Source organism: Danaus plexippus, chromosome 6 (assembly GCF_018135715.1).
Source record: "Danaus plexippus chromosome 6, MEX_DaPlex, whole genome shotgun sequence".
NCBI lineage: Eukaryota > Metazoa > Arthropoda > Insecta > Lepidoptera > Nymphalidae > Danaus > Danaus plexippus.
Genome location: NC_083540.1, coordinates 9,124,264 through 9,152,197, shown reverse-complemented (window position 1 = coordinate 9,152,197; position 27,934 = coordinate 9,124,264). Strand labels below are relative to the sequence as shown.

The 27,934-nt window shown below is 33.9% G+C and overlaps 3 protein-coding genes and 1 long non-coding RNA gene across 9 annotated transcripts in view; 2 read left to right on the top strand and 2 right to left on the bottom strand.

Annotated features, from left to right (window-relative positions):
• The first annotated feature begins 1,297 nt into the window (after window positions 1–1,297).
• Window positions 1,298–18,593, top strand: LOC116778810 (transmembrane protein 205). The gene is made up of 5 exons (XM_032672841.2): window positions 1,298–1,594; window positions 13,020–13,189; window positions 15,709–15,872; window positions 16,893–17,015; window positions 17,263–18,593. The coding sequence occupies exons 1-5, from the start codon at window positions 1,356–1,358 to the stop codon at window positions 17,422–17,424; spliced, it is 858 nt and encodes a 285-aa protein (XP_032528732.2). The 5' UTR covers window positions 1,298–1,355; the 3' UTR covers window positions 17,425–18,593.
• LOC133320846 (uncharacterized) lies at window positions 8,473–16,899 on the bottom strand. The gene is made up of 2 exons (XR_009753963.1): window positions 16,690–16,899; window positions 8,473–8,688 (listed from the first exon to the last, which is right to left on the bottom strand). It is a non-coding gene; the product is annotated as an uncharacterized LOC133320846 (long non-coding RNA).
• A 1,212-nt stretch (window positions 18,594–19,805) lies between the features above and the next one.
• Window positions 19,806–22,453, top strand: LOC116779209 (protein adenylyltransferase Fic). Its single transcript, XM_032673412.2, has 3 exons — window positions 19,806–20,976; window positions 21,331–21,528; window positions 21,739–22,453. Exons 1-3 carry the CDS (start codon window positions 19,952–19,954, stop codon window positions 21,869–21,871), a joined length of 1,356 nt encoding a protein of 451 aa, XP_032529303.1. The 5' UTR covers window positions 19,806–19,951; the 3' UTR covers window positions 21,872–22,453.
• Window positions 22,454–22,523: 70 nt separating this feature from the next.
• LOC116779207 (kinesin-like protein Klp10A) overlaps window positions 22,524–27,934 on the bottom strand; it is a 31,977-nt gene continuing 26,566 nt past the window's right edge. For 5 of the 6 annotated variants that reach the window (XM_032673405.2, XM_032673406.2, XM_032673407.2 and 2 more), the window contains 10 exons: window positions 27,240–27,419; window positions 26,747–26,892; window positions 26,522–26,633; window positions 26,261–26,395; window positions 25,927–26,082; window positions 25,430–25,583; window positions 25,100–25,325; window positions 24,790–24,901; window positions 24,262–24,436; window positions 22,524–23,936 (listed from right to left, as the gene is read on the bottom strand). In XM_032673405.2, coding sequence (XP_032529296.1) covers window positions 23,800–23,936; window positions 24,262–24,436; window positions 24,790–24,901; window positions 25,100–25,325; window positions 25,430–25,583; window positions 25,927–26,082; window positions 26,261–26,395; window positions 26,522–26,633; window positions 26,747–26,892; window positions 27,240–27,419 — 1,533 coding nt within the window. In that variant the 3' untranslated portion in view covers window positions 22,524–23,799. Of the gene's footprint in view, window positions 23,937–23,970; window positions 24,182–24,261; window positions 24,437–24,789; window positions 24,902–25,099; window positions 25,326–25,429; window positions 25,584–25,926; window positions 26,083–26,260; window positions 26,396–26,521; window positions 26,634–26,746; window positions 26,893–27,239; window positions 27,420–27,934 lie in introns of those variants that run through there. The other variant, XM_061529576.1, reaches the window with a different exon arrangement.

Genomic DNA, 27,934 nt, shown 5'->3' with positions numbered 1-27,934 from the left:
CATAGTTTAGGAGAAATGTTTTATACTAATCTGATGTACCAAAAATATAAAACAAACATACATAATTACGTAAAGGAAATGTCTTGAAAAAATGTAAATGCGGACGTGATCACAAAGAGGATAAAGATTAATGATTTGCGACGTTCAAAAACCACGCTCTCTGAGTTTCTAAGATGAGAAAATAACTTAACTAGGAAATTACTGAATCAAGCCCACGTATAGTCACAGTTTTTTTCTCAGTAAAATGATGTAATAACTTAATCTTAATGATGAAAATTCTAAGATTATTTGAAAACCATTTTTCTTATAAAAATTCTCTTGCACTCCCTGGTGTTCTTGTGGAAGCTGTATGGAACAGTCTCAACTGTGATTTTATTTATCAATGTGACTGCTTTACAATTATTTTAATTTACACTGTTACATCGTATTGTTTTTTAGGTACTCTGCTGTCTGTAAATGTACTGTTATGTATGTGTCATATTTTTATTTAAATAATATTTAATTTATTAAACGACCCAAAAGTTACATTAGTGAGCTAAACTTTGAATCATTAATTTTTTTTTGACACGTTAAAGAAAGTAGTCCTAGGTTTTCTTTCTCAATTACGTTTTAGAGAATATTTTTCAAAAGATTGGTGTTTTATTGGTCGGATCAAATGAAAGATCGTTTGTCACTTAACAAATAACAAATACTTTATTTTCTATACAGTTTATATGTATGAAAAACTATCCATCGAAACCACATAAGACGGAAAATATTATTTAATTATAGCAGATAATTTAATAAGGCTTAGAATTCAAAAATTAGTTTTACTTGTGAATAGAAAAGAAAATCTAATGATTATTATAAATGAAAGAATGTGTGAGACGGTAGAGCTGCACACGAGTGTCACAATATTTGAAATCCTTTAAAAGCATTCCATTCCCAGTAAACATTAATGTCGATAATATCGTTTAAAGTGGAGAAACTGTTACAAAACAAAAACGCCGATAACTACCACCTATCTACGATCCTCGTGACAATGTGTCAAGTCCACCAGACGAACCTGTAACATTTTTTAAATACCACAATTTTATTAATATTTCTATTTTAAATATGATAAAAGTTAGATATAAATATTATAATAATATATCCAAAGCTGCAAATCAACCTTTAGTACAGGGATGAGATTTCGTTGGCGCTTATAACAATTTTCCTCATACGTATTTCGCTATCAATTCCTCAACCTGAAGCATTATCGTAGCGCCGTCTTATCGCCGGAGTGGGGATGAATGATATATTCCACTTTATTCGTCACAGCTCGCTCAGTTTCTAACCGATCAGTGTACTGAGAGGACGTGTCGCTTAACGTGAAAATGTGTAATGTTTGTACCCGAGAAGTAACGGCGCCGAAGCCGGCGGCAGCCAAGCCGAGCAAGACCTTGGAAAGGATGAAGATGAAGCACAACATCGTCACCGACCCCACCAATATAGAGAAGCAGAAGGAGGTGGAATACCAGCCCGACCTGCTGGCTATGTCCACTCAATTCTCCAAGCTGGCCTTCGACATCATCAAGCAGAGTCTAGAGCGTTTCAAAGACACGAAAGTTTACGCGTAAGTTGCTTTTCAGTGATCATCGATTTACCGTTTACCAAATATAAAACATTATTAACGAAGGCGAGAGTAGCGTCGAATCCATTCGCGATGTGAATGGATGTATTAAATTTTATAATTACAACCAACTGTTAACCAAGTCGCCAGGTTGCCAAGGTTGATGGAAATCCGTGATGTATTTTTTCTCACTAAATCGGTTAACCTTAAACCGTGTCGGTGTGATTCCTATTTTTTCGGATACTATAATCTCAATATTAATCCTCGAGGCTACTGAACTGAATTAACATTCTATTTCTATGTAGGTTAAGTTTAACGTTATCAGTTAATAGCGCTAACCTTCCACGTGAAGTGTAGTTAAGTGAAAGCAAATCATAACAAATGTTTATCCTTATCAACACTTATCCACGCAGTTTCTCTAAATGCGTAAAATTTATTATAGTTTTACCAATTGAATTATATTGAATATATTTCTTGTATTATAAAATAGTTGCGATACAAAGAGAATATTATGAATTTAATATTAACATACGTTCATATAAATTTATATGTAAATATAATTTTTTCATTTTTATATATATACCTATATATAGATTAAATTATATATATATATATATATATATATATATATATATATATATATATATATATATAGACAAGTGAACATAGTAACAGCGCAAAAAAGCCTTATCGGTTATATTTTATCAAAGGCAGATTGAAAAAATCACCACTTTCTTTGTCATTTCGGAAGTGAATACTTACGTGAATAGTACAGCCTTCAGCTGTCATCAGAAGATTGTTATGAATTCAGTCTTTAGAAAAAACCAGCCTTTTTGATGTAATAGCGTAGTAACACAACTTATGATTATTAATTATATTTAATCATAGTTAAAAATCTATTTCCATATCACATAGAATAAGCCATTTTTTGAACGTTAAGTTAACACTATTTTCAAAGCGGTTCCCACACGATCTGTGTATTTATTTGGTACAAAGTCTTTTTAAGAATATAAAAAAATAAAGTCATTGAATAATCGCCGAAACCAAAGTAAAGGAAACTAAGTTATTATTAAAAGCAACTAACTCAATAACTCTGTATTAAAATCAACACACAGTACGTATCTTTAGTGACTGAACAAGAAATCTTTCTTTATAGAAGAAGTGATACATACTAGCTTTATTTCGCGACATCGTTCCTTTCTATTTATGTACGGCTCTCAAAAGTTGTGGCGTCGTTTGTATTATTTTGTTGTATCGTTCAATACAAGGTCCTATATGATTATCGCCTTTCGTTACGTTTATTTAGTTATAGCGATATGCTTATTTGGTTTATTTCAGACAGATCAAAGACCTGCCTCTTGACGAGAGCCAAAAGCAACACACCGAGGTCGCAACAAACATTCATAATATATATCTATTTGCTTTCCAAAATAATTATTTCTGCAAAATATTTACTCGCCAAAATGAAATGGGATCAATATAATAGTGGAAATGACTGTCTGTCTGTTGTTCTCAAGGACTTAGTTCAATCGAATACAATGAGATTAGACTGATAAAAATGGATTCGTAAAACGCATCACAATCCTTTGATATATCCAAATATGTAAACAAAATATTATTGAGGTACGTGTGAATGTTATGATTGTAAATGTAGATACAAAAATCGATTTTATCGTACATTTTTTCCGAACTACGTAACAAAAGAGAAATAATTAAATCGTTAGCGTAAACATATTAAAATTCGCATAAAAAAAGTTTTATAATTTTACAATGGCAACAGTTTAAGAACCTCTCCTTTGAAGTTGCTTTCGTTATTCTGCACTGTAACTTTATTATTATACAAAAAGTTTTCCATACTACATTTTCCGACTCGTAATCCGCGATGTAAAACCACATATAGTTTTATTGTCTGTGTGTTATATTTTTAAACACGCTTTGTTTCTGACACGTAACGAGTTACGAGACCATTCAGTGACAAGGTTCAAGTTAAACACAAGAATTGCAATTCCATTACAATGAATATTTTTAGTCTCGGCTTTCTGCCAGTACTAATAAGAGATTTTATTTTCGTTGCTTAAATGTATCTGAAAATAATTTTACGATATTCCATAATTTTATATCGTCCCGACTTTTATTTTAAACAGTTTTTCCTCAGCTTCGGTAGATTATGGTTGGATAATATAAATAAATGAACGGTACTTTTTTTTAAATGGTTTTATTTTAGCTTTAAAATAAAATGGGTTTTATTTCACTTGAATTAATCGACGAGTTACTTTTAGAGATTTTTTAATACATACATGTATACTATTTCAATATTCCAAAGTTATTTTTGAAGTACTTCAAATGCCGTTCGATTTACATTACGAGAAAAAAAAATCACGAAAGTATTTTGGAAGAAGCCCAATGTAGTGTAGTGAAGTATAGACAGAAAATTGGTCTGTCTTATTATAATACATCTAAAGATATTATGTCACTAACGTAATTATAAAAAAAAAAAAGTTTCTATGTATAGAATTCAAATAACTAGTATAGGATTAGAGATAAAAATGTGATAAGCCATCAATCAAAGACGGAAAATATTTAATGCTTCCTCAATAAATCTATTAGAGTTATCATGGTACAGATCCATAAATATTACGGCGCGGTTGTCTTAAATACACGAGATAAGCTAATCAGGAACATTCAAATATAAACATTGCCTTAAACGCATTAATTTCTTATTATCAAACTCATTCGATACGCGTGATAATAAACAAACGAAATGCGCTATCAACTACGGATTCTGATACAGACGTGATCTCAATATGGCGCATTAAATCTAACAAGCACATATATTATATCGTCTCATGTGCATTTTATTTAGATTACTACAGGTTCATAACAATACTATTTTATTAAATCGCGACTATGTTATTAATAAACACGACTGTTTGTTATTGTTTCTTATCTTGTTTCGCTGTACATCAGATTAAAAAGAAATTTCACTACCATACCATAGTAAGTGGTATTATTTTTCCAATTCTTGTCCAGTACGTGTTCCCTGGCACGTAGCTGATGTTTACAGAGATCTCCCGTTACTGTAATCAGCATCACTAACCTTCGATGCGAGTTCCGATTGAGCGGTGGAATTGTCTCGGCTGTGATGACGTCTGACAAACGATTCGGAACACAACGAACCATATGGGATGATACAATCGACTGAATTAAATTCGAAATTATCTTATCAGATTATATTCTGATTTGTTTCAAAGATTGGAACACTGAGTTCAACGTTTCAATTGTTCAGAATTTAAATATCACTTAGTATATAATATCAGTATTAACGTAAAAGTTAGCGAGGATGAACGCTTGTTTGTTTTTCCTAGAGTTAATTTTATCAAAATCATATTAAGTCTTATATCTGGCACTTGATTTATCATAGACAAGTGTAAGAATGTATTCATATAAAAATATATCTATAGGTTTTACCAGAACGTGCTAGATTAAACATATTTCTTTATTGTCTTAATTGGAAGCCAGCGGTAGATGAAAGCTATATTAAATATTCATTAATATCAATTTAAACTTAATATTAGATACTTAACGGTTCAAACGATTACGTTACGACGAAATCCGACCCTTCCTTATGTTGGTAGTATTTTTAAATGTCTCCAGTTTAAAAACATATCGTCACATTAAAAATACAAGAAATTTTCTACAGAAGTTTACAGGAAATGACTGTAGGAGTGACAGCGTCTTGAATTTTTACAGTTTTAAATCAGTAGCGTTGATACTTTTGTTGTTATTGTCTCTGATAACGTTTTATATTCTTAGTTTCGTGATTTCCATATTGATTTACACAAAAAAATAACAGTTTTAACATTCTAGAACATCACCAGAGATAAATCACTATCCGAATGATTATGAATCACGTGAGTCGAAAAAGGGCATGATTATATTGCGACACTATTAGGTTTTCTGTTTTGTGTTTGTGATAAAATGCATCTTACACCCTCAATGGAATGCAAAATAATACATAAGCCGTATAATTGTGTTATTTAAATAGTTATCATTTTTTCACACGTCTGAAATGTTCTTACATTAGAAATTTCAATAAATTAACTTTAAAACTTATAACCCGATTAAATGTCTGAGTGTTAAATCTTATCTCGACCTGATTGACGCACGAACAATGGATCATCTTAAAAAGCATAATATCTCGTACATTAAAGACTCTCTTTTAAAGAAACTAAGCCGTTACTGTGTAATTATATTTTACTTGTCAGTCAATGCTAAAAAAAGTGCAACATTGCAGAGCCACTGATAAGAAATACCTCGGCAAGTGATTATCACTATCAATTAATTCTGTTCCGAATGCTCGGTGAAGCATGTTATCAATATTCAGTACATTACAATATAATAACTAACGATTTCACTTCACAGGAAAAAAACTTCACTCTATTCCATAAAATGCATTTAAAATATGTCACTTATTCACATAACATAGATAACAAAAAAATAGTGATGTACGGTTTCTTTATTTATCGATTACAATTTTACCGATTAATGATCTATAACAATTCTAACCTTTGAGAAACTCAAAATTTAAATAAATAAATTAGTGTGGTAGATTTTATGCATCAGTTGCTTATACATATCTAGATGACACAATATCACATGTTCGCCCTAACAATAGCATAGCGTTAAACGAGGTCATCTCAGTGCATTCTTCGAAATAACACGTGATTTTGTTGAAGTCGAATTATATAATGGTATGATTTGACGTATTAGACGAACTTAAAATATGAAAAAGAATCGTCTTCGCGTGTCTGTTGCAGTACACATGACTTATATTTGTGGAAACACTTTAAAATTCATGACGTACTTCATCCACTTTTCAGTTTTTGTTTAAAACAGGTGTAAATTTAAATGTAATGTAAATTTTTAATTTGTACAAATGAGCCTTAACTTCATTCAGCATTTTTAGGTGACACTGATTATTTCAAATGGTTACTTGGTCTACAATTATTTCTTCAGAGAAATTGTTATTAACTGAGATAATACTTACACGGCTATTTACTATTTACAAAAATAAAAAATGCTCTGCCTGTTTAACATTATGAACATTTTGTTATTTATTTTGAACAATTCTTACTTTGTTGAAGTTCTAAGAAGCAGAAACTTCACTTCACTATAGTAAAGTAAATCAATTATTATTTACTTTATAATGTGTAATTTAAAAACGTATAACTGTTGAATATTGACAAAAATAAAATAACGAAAAATATTTTTAGTGGTATATTGCCACACTTCATTAAATATATGTATAAAACCGGTATTTTGCCGGTTACGGTTTTTGTTTCATTTATGCCGCTGGTGTCGGCCATTTAGCTTTTAATGTACCTATCCTTTCCACGTGACTAACTAAAAATTGCAATGCACTGCAGTAAATAGCACCAAAGTTTTTCTTATCAATAAAACATCGTTAAAAAAAAACAAGGTTATTTTTAATTTATGTTACTGCATTATTTTATATCTCCATTGGAAATAAGTTTAAGATTCGATAATAGTCAATTATTTATATCTGACTTCGAATAAATGTACATTTGACGTTTAATTATCTCTGGTTTCGAAAATACTTGTAACAGATATGATATCTCATCGCAATTTATTGCCGCGCAATTATTTTTCATAAAAGATCGGTGGACGATTATTCAGACCTCAAAAACACGTATAGCTTCAATTAACGTTTATATTGAGAACATTTTAAGGATTTAAGTTTAATAATAAGTTCTTAATATTCTTTTTGTTAATTATTTAGTCAATTCAATTAAAAACATTTACTTGCTTTTACGTATTTTGATCAGATGACTTGATGGCAAATATGTATTAATAACCTAAACATCAAACCTCATTTCTGTGACGTCACGACCTTGGTGACGTTAGTCTGTCATCGAACTGCGCAAACTCAAACAGCGACAGCGAGAAACTGAAAACATTGAACAAATCAATATTATCTTTATGAGCATTAAAACAAATCTTTGAGTCAAGTATTTTATATTTTTTTATGTCGGAGAGAGACTATTCAAAGAGATTTCTCTATATTTCTATATATATATTTTTGAGAAGAATTTCAACGTGTTATAATTATTTGATGGAATATTAAGATTATTATTATAATAAGTATTTTAATATGGCTTTTAATGTATCTGGAACTTTAGCAAAATTATTTTCGTTCTTAAATCGGTATGTCCTACACAAACAATACTTAATTCTTCATTCGGGTTTACGTCACATCCTGTAGTTACATGACAATAAATGCAATAACAGATCAACAAACTCCAGCGAATGTAAATAACTTACAAATAGTTCTAATTTACGTAATTAAATGTGGGCGTAACTGAGAAAAACAAACAAATAATAGAAATATAAACTTGTTATTGAAAACACTTGCAATTTACACAAAGAATAACAAGAGAATACATTTAACAAGACGGTTATTTTATCGATAAAAAATTAAGAACATTTTAATTTATCTATTATAGCTAAATAGATTTCACGTGAAGCGTCGTATTACGTCTAGGCGCCGCTAAAATGCTGACATTAGATTAAGCGGCGCCTTGTTATAACTAAAATAAATATTTTTCAATTATCCATTTTATTCATCTGTTTATTTTATGCTACAGATATCGATATAATATGTGAATAAATAATATCGATGTATATAAATAAATCATTTCAATATTCCAGTATAATTTACAACTAATTAAAAAACGAAACACAATAGATTATATTGTAGAAATAGACAGATTATGTAATTATTTAAATTTTAATAAAGATAACTATTTGTCATGTTTATATGACGTATCAATTGAATGAATCAATAAAAAAAGTCAAATAAATAAACTTGATTTAATAATCGTATATTATTATTTATACAGGTAACTTTTTTTTTTTTACATTTTAGAAGGATTTCCACATATTTCAAACTGCGCCACCGTCTCCCTGGTTACCATAAAATACAGATTTATTTAACTGGCTACATTGCTCACTTTCTTTTACCGCATTCTTATGAGCTTTCTGATTACGAGAGAATGTCGTACATTATACAATGTCATCTGAAATAAATCAAGATATTGTTAATAAAATATACATAAGGCTCCGAGCAATTTTCTTAACAAGTTAAAAATAATAGTTCAGTTAGTTACAAAGTCACAATTGGTTTTACAACACTATGTCTGAGTTGCGTTATGAGTTATGACATTTTATGTCCAGAGACACGTGTATATAAATGTTACTTTTTTTCATTATAATTTTCTTTATTGCAGGTTGTTGTTAAAAAGACATTAAACAATATTGATATATTACCATTACCAGTACTAAAATACACTCAGATTTTTTTAATGAATATCGTCATAAAATTATGAACACTTTTTTTATATTTTAGTGTGCCTTTCAATGCTTATCTTGCGATTTAGACTCTTGCTATCCACGTCTTTTAATCCCATAGGAACTATTTTACATAAAAAGGACATCACAAAAATATCTTTTATGTATACACATAAATATCTTATAATATATTTTCAATTACTTAAAGCGTCGCTTAAGTTTTCGATCAAAATTTGTCATCTCTTTATATATCATTGAAAAGCTTCATATGTTTTTTACTGAAAACAATAAAATCCCACGGCATTAAAACAATAAGTTTTTTTCCGTTTTATTCGCAACGGCCATTTGTTGCATTACAATATGGCGGCCATTCAAGTTTAATTTCAACAAACGATGCAACTGCCTCCGAGCACGGATTTCGGCGGAACCGGCTTTAACTTTAAAAATATAAACATATTGAATAATTCATAAACGACGTGCCTGTTTACTTTCTTGATATTCTGGTGCGCTTCGTGTGAGACATTTTGATTTGTAACAAAACCGACGATGTTTATTTATTGGTTAATTTCAAACATTACATTACATATCAGAGCAAGTATCTCCGACGTGCTCGGAATAATGCAAGTCGTTATGTAAAGTGACATATCAAAGCAATAAAAAACAGCCAGGTACTGTTGCTTTTTACATTTTTATTTTCAATGTTAATGAACTAAAATTTTGTTAAACTATTACGATAGTTTTTTGAAATAACTCAATAAATATTAATTACAATTTTTTTTTTTTAAATACGAATTAATTTTTATGAAATCGAATAGTAAACTCATAATAAACTTACATTTATCTGAAATTGTCAGAGAAAATACTCGAATGGAGTAAAATTTTTGAAATTTCTCATTCATTAGGTACTGATTCACTTTTCATATTTTACAATGTCTGATTAAAAATGTTTTTTTAAGCAAATGGAAAAAAAAGCTTGTTTTTATATTTTGCTTTTCTGTAGAAACTTCGAACTCAACAAAAAAGCAACTTTTCCTTTGTATCTGTCCCTGTGTATTCCATAGCTTTAATTCACATTAAAAAAAACACTTCAGTAGCCATATTAATGACTACAATACACGAAAATTCATTTCTTGGAACAATGACTTTCTCTTAACTATATTTCAAGCACATTAAACATAAAAAGGTGGTCAAATAATTAAAAGCAAAAGGACTTTTTGGTCGACCAACTGTAGGCACATATTTAAATCGCTCTATCACAATATACGAAACGTATCAATGTGATCGAGAAATCGATTAGTTCATTTGATATCGATAAATAACAATTCAGTTTTTCGTTGTCGCGAGTCTTCTATTAGGACCAATAAAAAAATTAATTGTTCGATCAGGAAACCCTCTGTATATATATAAAAAGTTACTGTGTTTTTTAATTTAAATTTTAAATAAATTTTACATGTCATTTTATTTCGTATAAGCCTAGCGGACACGATTTGTGTATCTGATAATCATCCAATACTATGCAAATAAAAGTATATGTATACACTGTACTTATTTACATAACATAAATAGTATTTATTTATTAATTTACACAAAAACAATAATCGAGAATAATATTTTTCTAACCTCAATATTACATTTGTGACGGACGCTACGCGCGAATTCTTTATGTCAATGGATCGAGTCACAGCATGTCACGTCACGTCATGTTTATATAAAACACGCCCTCACATGACGCGCTCACCGACGAGCGTTGACGATTGTTTTAATGTCACGTTTAAATTAATGTCCATTATACCACATTTCTAACGCAACAGCGTGACATGTCTTACTTTCTTTAACAATACTTCACACCTCGGCGAATCTTCTAAACTTCCATAATTTAAGGAACAGAATAAAATACGAATTGAAAACTATATAGAATAGAATATTAAGTTTTTTCATTACTTAGAAAGCGAGTTCAACTGTGGTAAATTTTAAGGAACCCTTTTCGTGTAGATATTTAAAAAAAAATACAGACGAATCGATAATCTCCTCCTTTATTTAAGTCAATTGATAAGTGGTTCAGTGTATTTTTTTTTAATACACTTGTCAAGACTTCATCCTTCTTAATACATTTAATACAACGAAGGAATCTTTAAAAATGTTCGTTTACTTTTACTTCAGAGTTAATGGATAATACAAAGTCTGTTCGTGCAGTATATAATTCACTTATTTCCTTTTAAGTGGCAAACCAATATTTGCTTTTCAGTCTACTCTTAACAAAACGTCAGATGTTTTGAATACAGACTATTAAATACAACTTTGATATTATGCTACGTCTTTTCATGCTTTCTTTATATTTAAAATTTTGCACAGGATTGATAAAATAGTTTAATCTTGTTTCAAATGCTCCATACGTGCCTTCAATTCAAGCACGTGCAAATCAAAATGGCGACGAAATGATTGTCTTATTTCGTTATTTCATTAAATGGTGTTGCAAGACGTTATAATTGTGAAATATATAACGATAGGTAGATCAGGAAAGAATGAGAAATGTTATTCCTTGTAAACTTAGTGGGTCCATATTTAAACAAATCTTTTAAAACAAAAAGTAATATCAACGTTTTTGCTACTTGAAGGTGACATGACATTTGTTTTAATAATTAGTAGGATAATATTAATTCTTATAATCCATAGGGCTTATTGTTGACTCAGACAAATTATACGAGTTCAAAACCTTATGAATTGATAATAAGCTCAAAATACTGTATAAAATAAGTTCCTATAAACCGAAAATATTGTTCTATCAACCAATTGTCACACAAAAAGTACGGTTCTCTATGGAAGTCCAAAACCTATTTAAAAAATATTCATTTTCTCAATCGTAACAACATAATTTAAGAATTACAAATATTATTTATATCGTAAAGTCCATACGAAGTCACAATATCTTTTATAGCTAACCTCCAACAATTTTCACAAACTTTAACACAACCACATACACGTACGTACGAGTGCGTTGATCAAAAATAAAACATTTACTTTAAAACTAACACTATAATATAAATATATCAGACTCCTTGACACGCTCGTAACGACAAGGTCTCAGACACTAACCATAATAAATATTAATAAATAATAATTAACATCTAAATATATTCTTTAACGCTAATTATATTTTTTCACGGCAGAATACACAGATTATACATAATCTTGACATCTTTACTCCTATATTTTATCTACTGTTTCAAGCCAAGTATTTTGCGACGGTTTAATTTCACTTAATCTGTATCATTTTTTAAAGTAAACTCAAGAATCTCGGACTGTTATGGAATGCTGACATGTTTTAAATGGTCATTAGACGGCGATAAAAAGGAAAAGTACTCATTTTCTTATGACCTGTTGTTAGTCGTTACTAATAAAACATAAAATGTATTTCGAGAGGTTTCTTCTATAAGGAATGTTGAAAGCGTCATCACATAACGCCACTGAAAGTGTTTAATAGTAAACTGTTTACGATATTTTAATAATGTAAGACCTGTTTTATTACAAGATTCATGTTTTTATATCCTCAATATCGTAAATCGTCCATTTTGAAAGGTGTATGTAAAATTAGTATGCGTTTTTATGTCTTCTGCTCCTTATATAATGTCCATAATTAGTGTTGAGTCATTATAACTTGAATTAATTAATAATTATATATAAAAAATATATATTTTTTATGATTGAAAACTGCTATTAATGGCTTCAACATATTTAATATTTTTTTCTTATAATACGAAATATTCTATTCTTTGAGTTATCACTATTTCCTTATAGATTTCGCCAGTGTCAAGTTTTAATATAAAACCGAGGTTACATAAAGGATTCGTGAATGAACAAGGTCGCCACTGGACACTACGAACTTTGTTACTGCTGAGACCGTTCAGTATGAACTGTCATCATTAACTAAAACAATCACACAGACATATTTAAAGTATATTTGTATCAAACGCGCCCCATGGCCGTACGTTGAGTATTATTTAAGATAACAGACGAGCGGTTCGATTGTGTTAATGTATATTATGTTGTAATACTTGAACAGTATCGCTACAAGGACGACCCAGCCGTTCCACGTGGCGCTGGCTGTACTCGTGGTCGTCATCTGGCTGACTCGCTCGGGCTCCTCCTCGGACCTGAGGGGCTGGAAGGCGCTGTACGTCATAGCGGTCGCCACACACCTGGGGTCACAGATCTGGATGACGCTAGTATCAGGTCAGTAGGTCGAACCAAATAACACTTGCTTTAAGGTAGTCTTGAAGTGCAGACGTTATTAGAATATATCTTACAATGCCCTGTCCCATGTATTTTTAATTAAAAACACAATTTTAGCATTCATATATGAAAGGATGCGAAATTTTAATTGATTTGTTATCTTTAGTTATTATATCATTGAAATATTTCCTATTGTGTTTTAAACGTTAATAAATTTGAAATCGAATCATTTTATTATAAAACAATACAGTGAAAGGGAATGCTGTCGTAATGTTTTTGATTTATTTCTACTAAATCATAAATAAACCTTTTTCACACTTATGCCAAACAACCGGATCACGTGGTATCGCATTACTTTATGTAAAACGAAAAATATGATCATTCCATCGTTATTTTTTTACATCATATGAATAACTCTTTCTAAAGTTGCATAAAATATTCTGCCAATAATATCAGCCTTCTAAACATCGATGTCGTCAGCGCATCATTATCAGTTGGATCCATTTCGTTGTTATTAACAAACAATGTCATGATATAAACATCCACATACTTAACAAACAGTAAACACATTGTCATCTCAAATGACACAAATGTATTTTTATTTTTTTTAGAATTTCCATAACTGATAACTCGACTCACGAACACTATTATTTATCTGTTGTACGTTTTATTTGACTGATGACAGGAAAAAACACTTTCCTCTATATTTTTTATCTGTACGCTCTTCCATAACAGATTCCGTCTGCTTATTATTTTAATAATAATACAATTATAAAAGTCTAAACGACAGCGTTGAAACAGACACGTTTCTGATGTGTTTATATTATCAACGAGAAATATTCACAAACAAATTCATTGAAAGAATGTTGTCTTCCACGTGTCCGTGCATGTAATTGGAAAATCAAATCTCATAACAGGAGTGAGGAGCCTTAATGGTCTTGAAACGAATTTGCCATTTCGCCGAATAATTGACGTAATGCATGTTAAACAAAAATCTTATTCCAAAGCACTAAGATTCAAAGTCACCTGTCATTTGAATGCTGATTACATAATTATTAGTATTCCTTGAACTTGTTTAAGTATATTATTCTCGTAACAAGATTTCAATTCGTGATAATTACGTTCATGCAAAACGTAGCGTTTAATTGCATACCTACGCGTTCCTTTAAATGCATTGTATTGTCATTCAACCATTTTATTTTATTAAATTCATGTGTGATACCAAAAACTTGTATATTAAATTAAGGTACAACTATAAAGCACCTTTAAGTGCATAAAGTTATTTTATTTACACTTTTATGAAGCTGTACACACCAGGTCTTTGTCCGTTCACATTCCCGTTAAACGAAATCCGTTAAAATACGCTCCTCTAAAATAAACTTTTAAAGATGCATTTGGAATTTAATTGCCAACATGCAATACGTTACAATTTACATATTACTCCAGACGCGAGGATATCTTCTGTTCTATAATGGTTCGTTTTATACTAGCAACCACTAAGTAATAAATTACTTGTCGATTCATTCTCCATTTTACATTGATTACATAAGTTTATATTTTGACATTGAAAATGGGTCCCTGAACACAGATAATCATGAACCGGGAAGTCACTTCTATTTTGTATATGTTCTAATATTTCACAGTTTGGTCAAAAAAAAAAATATTTGTAAATATTATTTCGTGATTTGGAAATCGTATATTTTTATTCTGTATGGATTGGTCAATTAGTAATCTTAATCAAATTCAACGTTTCAAAACCATACATTTGTTACGCTCTTTCAATTTCATTTTTCAACATGGCAAGCATCGTAGTACTAACTTAATCTGTAAGTTCATATATCTGAAAGCTTCCCACTTGCAAGATCTGTAATATTTAATAGACATTAAAGGTGTCACTATTGAGTCTTGGTAACGGTACCTTACGCATGATCCATATCCGCAAATTGCTAACTGTTCAATTGATCTTCCGCCTCTATTGATATGACCTCTTCAATGACAGTAATAAATTTAAAATTAAAATATTACCAGAATTATAAAATAAGTAACACATTCGATTCTCAGAATTCTTAATGAGGTAAAATTATCGTAGACAATATTTCCATTTTAATAAACAAAATATACAAAGCATTTCTCTGAATTATTTGTTGTGACGTAAGCCCAAATAGGGAAAATCATACCGTTTGAAATGATCAGAATGAAGGCATAGCATAAAAAAGTCTAGTCAGAGATAATTTTTAAGTAATAGACAATTATATCTTTTTTCTTAACTATCAGTTATCTCATTACCAACAGCTTCATACAACTACAGTTCACAAATATGTATGAAGTAATAAGATGCAGTATCTTTAGTTTCGCCTCATTATAATTTTAATGTCCGACCTATGTTCAAGTTGCACGAACATACCATCAATGTCTATGGACGTGGCCATTATACATTGTAAAAAGTATATTAATATAGTAGATTTATATAGAGAAATGTAAAATTTCTGTTCGATAATTCTGCCATATTATATCTGCAGGTATAGTGTTGTACTTCTCTCTGCCCCGGCATGAGTTTGGTCGCGTGCAAACCGTACTTTTCCCTGTGTACTACGCGTTCAACTCCGTGGTGAGCCTGCTGGCTGTCCTCGCCTACTTCAGGACCCAGTGCCTCACGCGCTTCGAAAACACATCCTGGATACAAGTGAGTTGTGACGACTGATCAAACTAACTGCTAGTACATAGCTACTTTAAACGCTTGTTAAATACATATAGATTGCTGAGATTGTCTTTCAAGCGCATTAAATCATTAATTTTATTGCTTTATTGACCTTAACGTCAATTGATACTGTTGAGACGGAATTAAATATTAAAAGAAAAAAAAATGAAATTTGTGTAGCAACGAATGTTTTCATTTGTAGTTTGAATAAAATTACGCGATATTATAAAAAATCCCTACAAAATGAAACGTCGCAGCGGGTTGTTGACGACGGAGATTAATGAGCACTTGTTAATTGTGAGTGCAATTTGTTTCGAAAGTAATATATCTGACGTCAGTGAGATATGTTTTACATCATATTATGTATGAGTTTGTTGTAATCGAAGGTGAAGTGAATTAAATATTGCCACAGATAAAAATACATCGAGAAGGTTGGGTACTTAGCGACTGGATAAAGTGGATTTAAAATGGCCACTGGCGTGTCCTGTCCTTTTGACATTTATTGACGCTGCCCTTAGTCTTATTACAGGATTAATAAAACAATTACATAGCCGGGTCATTAAAATGTCAATTTTATTCAAGGAATAACTTATTTCTATATGTATGCCAACATAAATATTCTTTTTATTTAAATATACGGTTAAAATAAATAGCTTTATAATCTAGTGATTATAAATTTATATGGTCATATTGCAAAATACTTTTATATTATTTTCAAAATAATTTTGAATGTATCTTTTTGTATGAATGTTGACCTCAAAGTCAATATTTGATTGATGATTTCTTTACAACTAAATATTACAGGCTCCCGGTTCGCAAATCGCAATCAAATTTATTTCACCTTGGCACTTATTTATAAATTTACAACAAGAAATAAAATTCAAATGTTGTAACTTCGATTACATTTTTTTTTTTTCATGCAACACAATTTACAATTTACAAACAATAAGATGTAATTATAAATTTAATTTTGTTTACTTATAATAAACGTGTTTCTCTCCACAGCTAGCACTACTGTTAGTGGTATTCAGTATTGAGGCGTACGTGCGTCTGGGTCTAGTGGCGCCCATGTTGCGCGCCAAACACGTCAAGACCCAGATGGAGGAAGCGGCCGGCGGCGGACAGGAAGTACGTACGACGCTACTACATGCTATAATCACTTTAAATTATTTTAATTGACACTTCTGGTAGCAATCGATCATCTGTCATACAAACATCAAATTTAACTTCAAAGTTCAATTTGCAAAAAGAATTTCATCGTTTTAACTGATTGAATTAGTCTGATTTAGACAATGCCGAATCGATGCAGCGTCAAAATCGATTAATAATAAAGTTATAACTCGGACTAGGCATATAATGTATATTTGGTGTGCAGGTCGGTAGTCTGATCCTGGGAGAGCTGGCCCACTGTCCTCGCTACCTGCGCGTGCTGCGCACCTTCCGTGCCTATCACTCGTCTATCGCCATGGGCACCATGATAACCTTGGGATGCTCCTTCTACTCCACCATGATCGTGGTCGACTCCATGTGCCATTGAAACAGCTGATTCGAGGCTATTATATCGAATATTTAATACTTTTAGCACCGACTCTAAACAATTGTGTGCGCCCGACCTTATCTTTACTAGTATTAGAAACTACCTTAATCTCTTACGAGCATTGTCAGCCGATGGATATGCACTATATTTATATTTATATGACGCAACTTAGACTTTCTCAACATAAATATTGACGTGTTCACAAAATAGTTTTATTAATTAGATATCCCCTTTCATTAAACGAATGGAAACAAACAGACAGTTGTTATTAATATATATTTGAGAACGTTTAAGAGTGCATTACTCGAATGCAATACTTGCTCCACGTCAGGCTGTGAGGTCTGTTTGATTAGACTTTTTTTTTTTACTTTTAGTCAATGAGGCGCTGGTCGCACTGTTTAGTTAGAAGAGTTCGTTCTAAATTGCATTAAATTTTATAATTGATGCTTATTAAATTAATACATTTTTATTATTTAACTTATTAGTTATAGATATGAATTGGGTTTTGAATGCGTCGAATAGGAATTCAATTTATGTTTGTGCTAGTTTGTGTTATGTAATTTAGGTAATTAAAAGTATATAAAATTTTTAATCATAGTATAGATTTCTGTAGAGAAGATTTCTTGCCAATATAATTGAAGGTGTTTCTCGATTTTATTGTTAACCGAACTGCAAAAATGTCTCATTCAATGATATAAAACTTTCATGCCATTAAGAAAAATCGTAAAGTGAATATGTATTATCTCTAAAACCGCATAAAAGCGGCCGGCACATCACTAAGCTGCTTGATTTAACTGCTTTCTGATAACTGCCATAAAGTTTAGTGTTAGAGTAAATTAAGTATTAACAGCCATCAGCATCCACAGTAAAGGAATAGCAGGGATCAGCGAGGTTGTGTATTTTATTGCTAGGTTTTTATTTAAAAAGATAATGTTATCTTGGTAAGATCTAGTCAGCAATAAAAAGAATGTGATCCTTCAATCGCAGTATTATTTTGTAGGGAAGATTCAGGATTGGTCGCACTCGCGATCAAGCAGCTTAACGCAAGCTGGTGTACATGTGTTTAACCTTATTATATGATCTGAATGTAAAAATATAAGAATTTATTATTTATTCGAGAGAATGATAAAAGTATTTTAAACGGAATATTAAACAAATTCGAATTGACAGTTGTGTCGGTTATTTCGCAGGTCGTTTCACGCCTGTCAGATTCCCTCGTTCTGAAACCTATTTGTCACTTCAAAGAAAAGAGAATGTGTTATCAGGTATCTACTGTATTTGGCAATTTACTTGAGTATGATAAATGTGTTATTGCGATAACAGAGTAAATCAAATCTATGAAAAAAAAACGATTAACTAAACCATTTCTAAATAGAACATGGAGATTCTGAAAACATATATTATTTGAATTATTTGATCAGTCAATGCACAAAATGTCATCTTTTTTATATACTCTACTGGGTAACGCTTAATTGGAATTTTGTCTGATGGTATGTGGAGACCGGAGCAGACGAAGAAGCCGGAGATAATCCAGAGCCTCAGTAAAAAGCTATTCACTAATCAAAAATATCAAAATAACTATCTATATCTTTCACATTAAAAAAACTGATGGAGAATGCTCCTCCTTATTTTTTCTATAAGATGCAAAGTGGGAGAGGCCTACAAAAAGTAAAAATTAAATTTTCATGAGCAACAAATACAAACATCAATTAACGTACAATTTCATTTTTTTATTTTTAAGAGTTTGTATTATCTGATCAATATTTTGTTGACGTCAGAAATAGATGCTCGTTTATGTTAATGCACAAATGTTGAAATTTAATATTATTTTTCATTTAATGAGGAATTTGGAATAAGGTGAAAGTCTTCTAACAACGTCTTGCACCCGTTAAGAGTTGATATATCAGATATAAAATGCAGTGTAACGAGGCATTCAGTATATTTTACCAATATTATAATCTAGAGAGGTTGTGAGAATTTATAAGGGGATTATTGTTACTCTATTGCTTGGAAAAATATTATTCTAAATAATTTTTTGGAGTGACCTCTTCCATTTTACCATTATAGTAAAACAAAAATATTGCTTTGTAAAAATATTTTTGGTAAATAGGTCATTCTTTTGAATTGTAAAAGGTTACTAAAATATTTTTTATCTATCATATTGAAATAAAATTTGTGGTGTTTGAAAATCCATTTATTTACTCTAATAGTAGATACATTTAAAAGGATTATTTTTGTATAAGTTATTTACATATTTTTTTAAAAAGAATTCCCTATTTTTTTCATTTATGTTGTGGAATCTGTAGATTTTAACCGACATTCCTAGCATCAGCTGTTTATGTCAAATCATATTGATGACGCTCTGACTATAACCAAAGTCAACTGTCACTTGACATACGATGGCCTTACGTGTTTTTGTGGTATTAGTGTTTAGTAACATAATATCATTACACGATGAAATCTAAATTATTAACAGTGACAAACTCAAACAATACATCGATAAGGTTCAACTTTTTAAAAATTAAAAATGGTGTGTACAGATAGATCGTCTCAAACCGAAATAATGAGATCCCCAGCAAATGATCACTTTAAATTCAAAATGCTTTTAGATAGATGTAAAACAGTGGTAATATTTTCAAGTTTAATTTGCACTTTTGCTGTATTGATATCACTTCACAAGCTGTTAAGTCACGAAGTGAGGCTCCCTCGGCCCTTTTCGCCTATACCTGCCGGTTTATATGGAAACTATCTCGAGACATTCGTCGCCGAGTCCCCACCAGTCATCAAAAAACAAGATAAAGCTAGCGATGCTGAAGCCGTGGTGTCCTTAAACGCAGCACTTGAAATGAAAAAAATTGGTAAAGCTGATAAAGCACTAAAACTTTTTCAACACGCATTTGCGCTGTCGCCAAAACATGCGGACATATTGAACCACTACGGAGAGTTCTTAGAAGATACTAAGAAAGATGTCGTTAAGGCAGATCAGCTATATACATTAGCATTGTCCAATTATCCGGATCACACAGGTGCTATGGTAAATAGACAACGCACAGCAAGTATTGTTGAGAATTTAGATAGAGAAATGTTAAGAAAGATAGACGAGAAAAGAGATGCTTTATTGTCTATTCCTGAGAATAATGCAGCACTATGTAGAGCAAAGAAGGAGGCGTATTTCCAACATGTGTACCACACAGTTGCAATAGAGGGCAACACGATGACTTTACAACAGACTCGTAGCATACTGGAAACAAAAATAGCCGTCGCTGGTAAAAGTATAGCAGAGCACAATGAAATCCTAGGCTTAGATGCAGCTATGAAATACATTAACTCTACATTATTATATGGACTAAGAGATATTACTATGGGAGACATTCTGGAGATACATAAAAGAGTATTGGGACATGTCGACCCGATCGAAGGAGGCCAATTCCGACGAACACAGGTGTATGTTGGTGGCCACATACCTCCTCCGCCATCTGACATTCCTAAACTGATGAACCAATTCCTGGAATGGATGAATTCTGATGACGCCTTAGAGTTGCATCCCGTGAGGTTTGTTAAATGGACATACTTAATAAAAACTTATTTAATATATTAACAATCTTATGAAGCATTAGTAAAATTTAAATCATATATATATATATAATATTTTCCACATGTCCAAATACCAAGATGCTACATATAACTCAGAATAAGGTTCCAGTCATATCAAAGATTCGAACATTTTCTAAGTAAAACATCTGAAATGACTTCATATCAATACAACGCCTCAGTATTACATATTATATACACCCATTTAAGTCATTATGGTTATACTAATCAAGATAATTGTTGAAAATATTAATTACTACCATCAATAAAGATCAATTATTAATTGATTGATGGTTATAATGTTTATTGTGTCAGATACGCGGCCCTCGCACACTACAAACTGGTTTACATTCACCCCTTCATTGACGGGAACGGGCGGACGTCACGACTGTTGATGAACCTGCTGTTGATGAGAGCCGGTCACCCGCCAGCCATCGTTCCCAAACAACATAGACACCTGTACTACCAACATCTCACTACAGCTAATCAAGGGGATGTACGGCCATTTGTAAGGTTGGTAACATGTAATTTTGTGAGGAATTTAAAGATAGTGAGTGTCTAAAATAGCAATCTTTGACATGAGCACACCAAAAGTGGGACTGACATGTTGTTGAACATTTAAATTTGTATCTCTATATACATTTATTTTTAATAATTTTTCGTATTGTATAATCGTTTTGTAATACTATTAATTAGTACAGTATTTTATCATATGAATTCCAGGTTCATAGCCCAATGCACTGAACGGACACTCAACTTCTACTTATGGGCGACCAGTGAGTACAGCCCCAGTGTGCCCGCTATAGGCGACCCCAACATACTCACTGGAGACGGCTTCGAAGATGAACATTTATAACACAAAATGTTTATTAGTATTTTATATTAAGTAAGTCCTGCTAGAACTAGGCTAGAAAATCAGTGTGTATACCGCCTTATTTAATACCTGATACATCTGTGATTCATGGTTGGAATTATAATCTGTATGTTATTAGGTCGCAGACGATGAATCCATCACTTACCAAATTGTTATAGAATACTGATTTCCATTAATTTGTAATTATAAGTTTAAAAAAATTGCAGTTTTCAACATTTCCAGCTATGATTATTTTTTAGTTATAATTTTCTTAAAAACATTAGTGAATGTGTAAATACTTATTTATGTAACTAAGCTGCTCTGTGATACATTGTATTATTTTCTTTTATTTTTTCAATTTGTAATTGTTAATATCAAGGAGGAGGCATTTGGATTCCAGTCAAATTGTCTTTTCTACTCACAACCATAGCGTCTTCCAAAAGAGCATTTAGCTAGCTAGCTAATGTCAGTGACTATTAATATCATAGAAGAATACTTGGAAGTCATTTTGTAAGTCAATCGGCTTCCCGGACTCCAGTACAAAATTCGTTATCTTGTTATTAATAAATATCGATTTTTGCACAAGTGAATTTTAATGACCTCCTTATCCTTAACCAACACGTTCGGGTTCAGATGGACAAATAAAATCCCACAATCAATTCAGATTAATTTATTATAATGTGCGATGTTAAAATAGGTTTATATTATAAAGCGTCTCTAGCACGACCGCGTCACCTCACTCGCCTCACCCGCCTCGCTCACTCGTCCGTTTCATACTTCTATACAAGGCAGAACGAGCTCTACGATGACGTCATCGGCGACCCTAACTACATTAACATAGAGATTTCGTCAACATCGGCGCTTCTCTCTGATACAGAGTACCGAGTCATCCATAAAGCACTATCTAATAAACTTTGTAAGCACTGCATCGGAGTGTAAATAAAACGACGTGGCGCCGGACAGCGGACAGGTAGCGATTGGATCGTACGAGTCAGTGGAGGAACCCGCCGACTGAGTTGACGCTTTTATTATATTAGGAACAACAGCGCTCGTTTAAGGCGAACACAGACACCGAGGAGTACCGGCGACTGCTCTAGCACCAGCGAATCGTATAATCTGTCAAAATATACCCAAAAGAATGTCCGACATCCATACATTCCGACGGAGAAATTAAAATCAAACAAACAATAATCACAAGCGGTTTTTATTCAAATCGACGCGAGAACGTCCGCGAGCTCGGGATAAAACACGTTACAATTATTATCACAACACAATAAATAAGGATTACAAAAAAAAAAAAAACAAAATATAAGTATTGTCTTGGAAAAAAAAAACCTTATAATAGTTAGTCATTTAAGTGGTTTTACTATTTTTTAATTATAATGATGTTTTACGATTTTTTATGAGTCGATGTGATTTAAGATGAGAAACTAAGCGAAGGCAACAGTCTGAGGGATCCCACGAAATCTGTGTGTAGAAATTTACCTCATCGGTTCCGAGTACACTGAATACAAGACTCGGCCGACTGCGGAACCTCTCGGAACTACGGCGATATTTGTACCGGCAAATATGACAGGGCCGGTTCTCAACGAGCCGGAGGCGCGGCCATCGGGGAACATTATAACAACAGACGACCTTTAGCCCAGGGATATGTCACGCGAGTCCGCTGACGTCGGATACGGGACGCGGCTCTGTAACGAGGCCCGCGTGGAAATTTTGCCGGACACCGGTCTAGTTCACGACGGCGCGAGTATTCCAACAAATCAAACTTTACAAGGCTACGGGACCGGTGTCGCCTCGCACGCTGCTACGGGGAAATATGAACCTTAAATTATCCAGCCGATCAGACCACCGCACCACCGATTTGACTCTCGATCATTAAAAATATCTACAAAAGGAGGCCTTTATAGTTAAATGCGCGTGTGCCCGGCCTAGTGTCTGGGCTGTATGCGTCTGGACATCCGTTCTTCCTTCTGCATCTTGTTCCTGAACTCGGCCGCCAGGTCGCGGGACTGAGCCAGCACCGCCAGCTGTTCGTTCAGAAGCTCCTCCCACTGGGTCACGTACGCTGCACACACACACACATACATATATATTACATGCGTCGTATGAGAGACGGCGCGGGTCATGGAAGCCGTTTATTATTGATATGAGGCGATGGTTAGCCCGCGGCCCGGCGTTACTGGTTCGTTAAGAGCGAAGATGATGTTCCTATTTAATGTTAGGAGCGTATTAGTTCAGTATCCGAGTGCATCAGACCCATCAGATGCCGCCTGCCGGTCGCTCGTAGCCGCTTGCTACGCCACCGCCAGCCTGCACACTCACAGGTTAGCCTCTACGAGCGGTCTACGCGGCGCTACTGTATGTAAGACTAGGTGTGAGGTGATGCTAACCGTCCTGGTCGTAGTCCACGTCCCTGGTGAGCGCTAGAAGCGCGTTGCAGCGCTGCAGCGCGTGCTGGAGGTAGTCCGAGATGGCCTTGTGGTTGTCGAGCACCTCCTCCTCGGCCCGCTGCAGCTCGTCTATGACCTCGTGGAAGGTGTACATCTCGGCAGACATGTCACCCTCCTGCAGTACATCGATGTTACCATTAAAAAGACACTATCCACTACACTATACAGTATACTGTACAAGAAATGTTGAATGTTCTCTAGAATTAACAATCCGTCGCCACGAGCGAGAGCCCAACCCGAGACCCTCCGGAATATTATGTTCTTCCCGTCGGTTGTTTTTGCAAAATTCTTTATTTCCAGTTTAATTTTGATTTAAGCTCAAAATTGAGTTAACATTACAAAATTATGCGAATTCTGGAGAATTAAATCTGCCGTCAACGTCCTCACGCTTACACAGAAATTTAATAAACAAAACGACGAATATTAGTTCCTATCGCAGCAGTCGGTATACATGAGTGATATCCATACGTTAAGTGATCTGAGATGTGCGAGGTCGTCTGTGGCCGGTTCCATGTCCACATCAGCCTGCGGGGACTCCGCCCGCCCGCGGGAACCCTCCGACGTACCCAGCTCTTTGACTCTATACAAATTAAAATAAAAATATATATAGAATTTTCAACATAAAAAACAAGGAAACTGATGTTGCTATATTATCCGTCTCCATCTTGAACAACCAAACGGAAGACAGGGGCTATTTAAATAAAACCCATCCGACCTTTTTGATATTTTATCTTGTTTCGTTGGCCGTACTGTCTATAGTATGGTATGTATGACCCACCTGTCCGCATACCGCAGCGTGTTGAGCGAGTGCTCGCAGGACGACATGGCGGGTGATATCATCGCTATCATACAGGTGCGAGACTTGTCTCCTATGAAGCTGTCTCGCAACACCTGCGTCAGCTTGGACACGCGGAACGGCAGGTGGTTGTTGCCCTTCATGCCCAGAGCTCGGATGCACTCCTTCAACGCCAACAGCGACTTGTTGATCTCCGCACTCTCCATTCCTACGGATTAATCTCAATGTACAGAAAAAAACCGAATTCACAGACAAAAAATATATTATAAAGTATTGCAGAAATAATATTATTAATGTACGAGTGATACTAACTGGTCTGCCGGTTAGCGGAGGAGGTGTCGGCGCCTCGCTCGTTGCCCGCCAGGTCTATGAGGGAGAACTTCCCGTGGACGCGGTGCATGCCCGGGGACCGCACCACGATCTGGAACACGGCGTGCGACCTCGACGAGTTCGAGTTGGCTGACGTCTGGAAATATAAAAAAAAAAACTTATAATATGAAGACTTCCATACTGTTAGTAATATATGAATATTATATTCAATTATTATTACAGTACACGCGGAGTCCGCCGGGTTATTCATAACCAGCATCCTATACTTATTATTTTAGTGTATCTGACATTTGTCCTTGCGGTTATCGTATTTAATGTCTACGTAGTGAGTTAGATGTTTAAACTTTTTAAAGTGGACGTAATTAGAAATAAAATATAATTTTTGAAATATATTAGCTATCACCCCCTGTATGTACAATAAGTAGCTTTATTAAGAGCACCCTGTATAGATTGATTCATATATATTATAACAGACTCGCCTGTCCCGAGGTCCTAGCGGCGTTGCCGTGCTGAATGAGTTTCAGCACCTCGTCCACGTTGTCCACGACCTTCTCCGTCAGACCCACGATCTGCACCTGCTGCTTGCCGTCCTCCAACACTCGCAGCTTGGCTTTGTCTGCCAGGAGGTCGAACACCTGCAAGTGATGACGTCATGCATGAACAACTAAAAATGTTCCATCTGCCATAAGGCTTTATACATTTTCGTACTTTAAGAATGATGAATAGAAACTCCTTATGTAGTTCTATAACGCAAAATTTGTAGAAAGGATATTTATATGATTTTTGTATGGTCGTTGATGGCGGAGGGCTCACCTTGCCGGAGTATATCTCGAAGAAGGAGGCTGACACGATGAGGTTGAGTGGCCGGTACTTGGGGGACCTGAGGTAGGCGAACACGTCCCGGGCGGCCATGGCGTAGATCCCCTTCTTGCAGTCCTGCATCTTACCCTGCAAGTCGTATCGATTTCTCGTTAACAATCTCAATGACCACAGACTAAACAATAATTAAACATGATTATTCGCAGCTGTTATTATTTCTTGTATCGTGTATGGTCTATGAACACGTCGTGTAACCTGGAAGTCCCCGCCCATGGTGTGTGTCTTGCCGGAGCCGGTCTGTCCGTAGGCGAAGCAGGTCGCCATACCGCCTTCGAATATCGTCTGCACCAGCGGCTTGGCCGTGTATCTGATGACAGACGTACATACACATGTGGTCAGAAGCTCCCAACTAATTCTGTCGATAGGAATTACTTAATACACAAGAGTGTCGTCTATCGACCGTGTAGTGACAGTGGTTACTTGTAAACAACTTCGTTGGTGCAGGAGTCGTCGAAGGCGTAGTCGAATCTGAACTTCTGGTTTTCGAGGTATTTCGTGAGATCTACTTTGTTCTTCGGCTCGTGGACTATCATCTGGTCTTTGGTCGGGACGCTGATGACATCCACCTTGAAAACGATATCATACAAACTTAATTAAACAACTATTTATAAAGATACTTACTAGGTTTGTCCGCGACTTTATCTACATTATCTTAAAGAGACAAAAGTAATATTGTCTACTTCTTATAGACACGTTAGCCAGCCATCAGCGACATCTATTGTCCGTGTAGTTGCAACCTATACAAAACTGTTATCATATGCTCCTAAATTATGCCTGTATCTTATTTTTGAGAGGATTCATCAAAATCCGTTCAGTATATTTTACATGAGTGTAACTTTCACACGACGGTGTCAGTACCAGCCGAGTGAGCCGCGGCCGCTGTTGTCGTCCATGGCATGCGATGTGAACGCACCTCTTTCTTGACGAGCTCCTTCTTGTTGAGCGGTCTCTTCCGCACGCAGACCGTTATCTGGTGATCCTCGACCGGCTCGTTGCCCGTCAGTGGTCTGAAGTCGATGCTGCTCTGATACTCGCGGATCATCGCTAGGAACTCCCAGTTGGGGTTGCCGGGGTCCATGTTCATGAGAGCCTCCTGACAATGTAATACAGCCGAGGTGAGTGACATGTACATACATTACACATGTTTGCTTATCAGTTCAATGTGAACGTAGAATATGGAACCTTAAAGACCTTAAATTAACTATCGATTACAATAACACATTGTTGTGGGCCCTCTGTTAATAACGCTGTATTACAACCTATTTGTTACTGAGATGTCTGTTTAGTAATTTTTTTCTGTAGTTTCGTCAAAATCTGCTTATCAATTCCAGCTTGAAGACAATGAAGCAGTCAGTTTTATAGTTTTTTAATATCTAATGACATTCTTATAAAATAAAAAACAAAACCATCATTTTATGAAGTCGGTCAGACAATGTAGAGAAATTCAATCATGAGTTGTAATCGTAATCCTCAATAATTAACCCCGTATAAAAAACAACAAAGCATGCATCTGTTAAACTTTGAACTCTCTTATCAAATGATCACACATAAAATTTACAAGACCACACAAAAGAAATCCCTCTTCCCTGTAATGTCTGACTTTATTTA

Coding starts and splice junctions, on each gene's coding strand:
- LOC116778810 (XM_032672841.2), top strand. CDS start 1,356: ATGTGTAATGTTTGTACCCGAGAAGTAACGGCGCCGAAGCCGGCGGCA. Junction 1,595..13,019: donor AAAGACACGAAAGTTTACGC/GTAAGTTGCTTT, acceptor ATACTTGAACAG/TATCGCTACAAGGACGACCC. Junction 17,016..17,262: donor CGGCCGGCGGCGGACAGGAA/GTACGTACGACG, acceptor TTTGGTGTGCAG/GTCGGTAGTCTGATCCTGGG.
- LOC116779209 (XM_032673412.2), top strand. CDS start 19,952: ATGGTGTGTACAGATAGATCGTCTCAAACCGAAATAATGAGATCCCCA. Junction 20,977..21,330: donor TTAGAGTTGCATCCCGTGAG/GTTTGTTAAATG, acceptor TTATTGTGTCAG/ATACGCGGCCCTCGCACACT. Junction 21,529..21,738: donor GATGTACGGCCATTTGTAAG/GTTGGTAACATG, acceptor TATGAATTCCAG/GTTCATAGCCCAATGCACTG.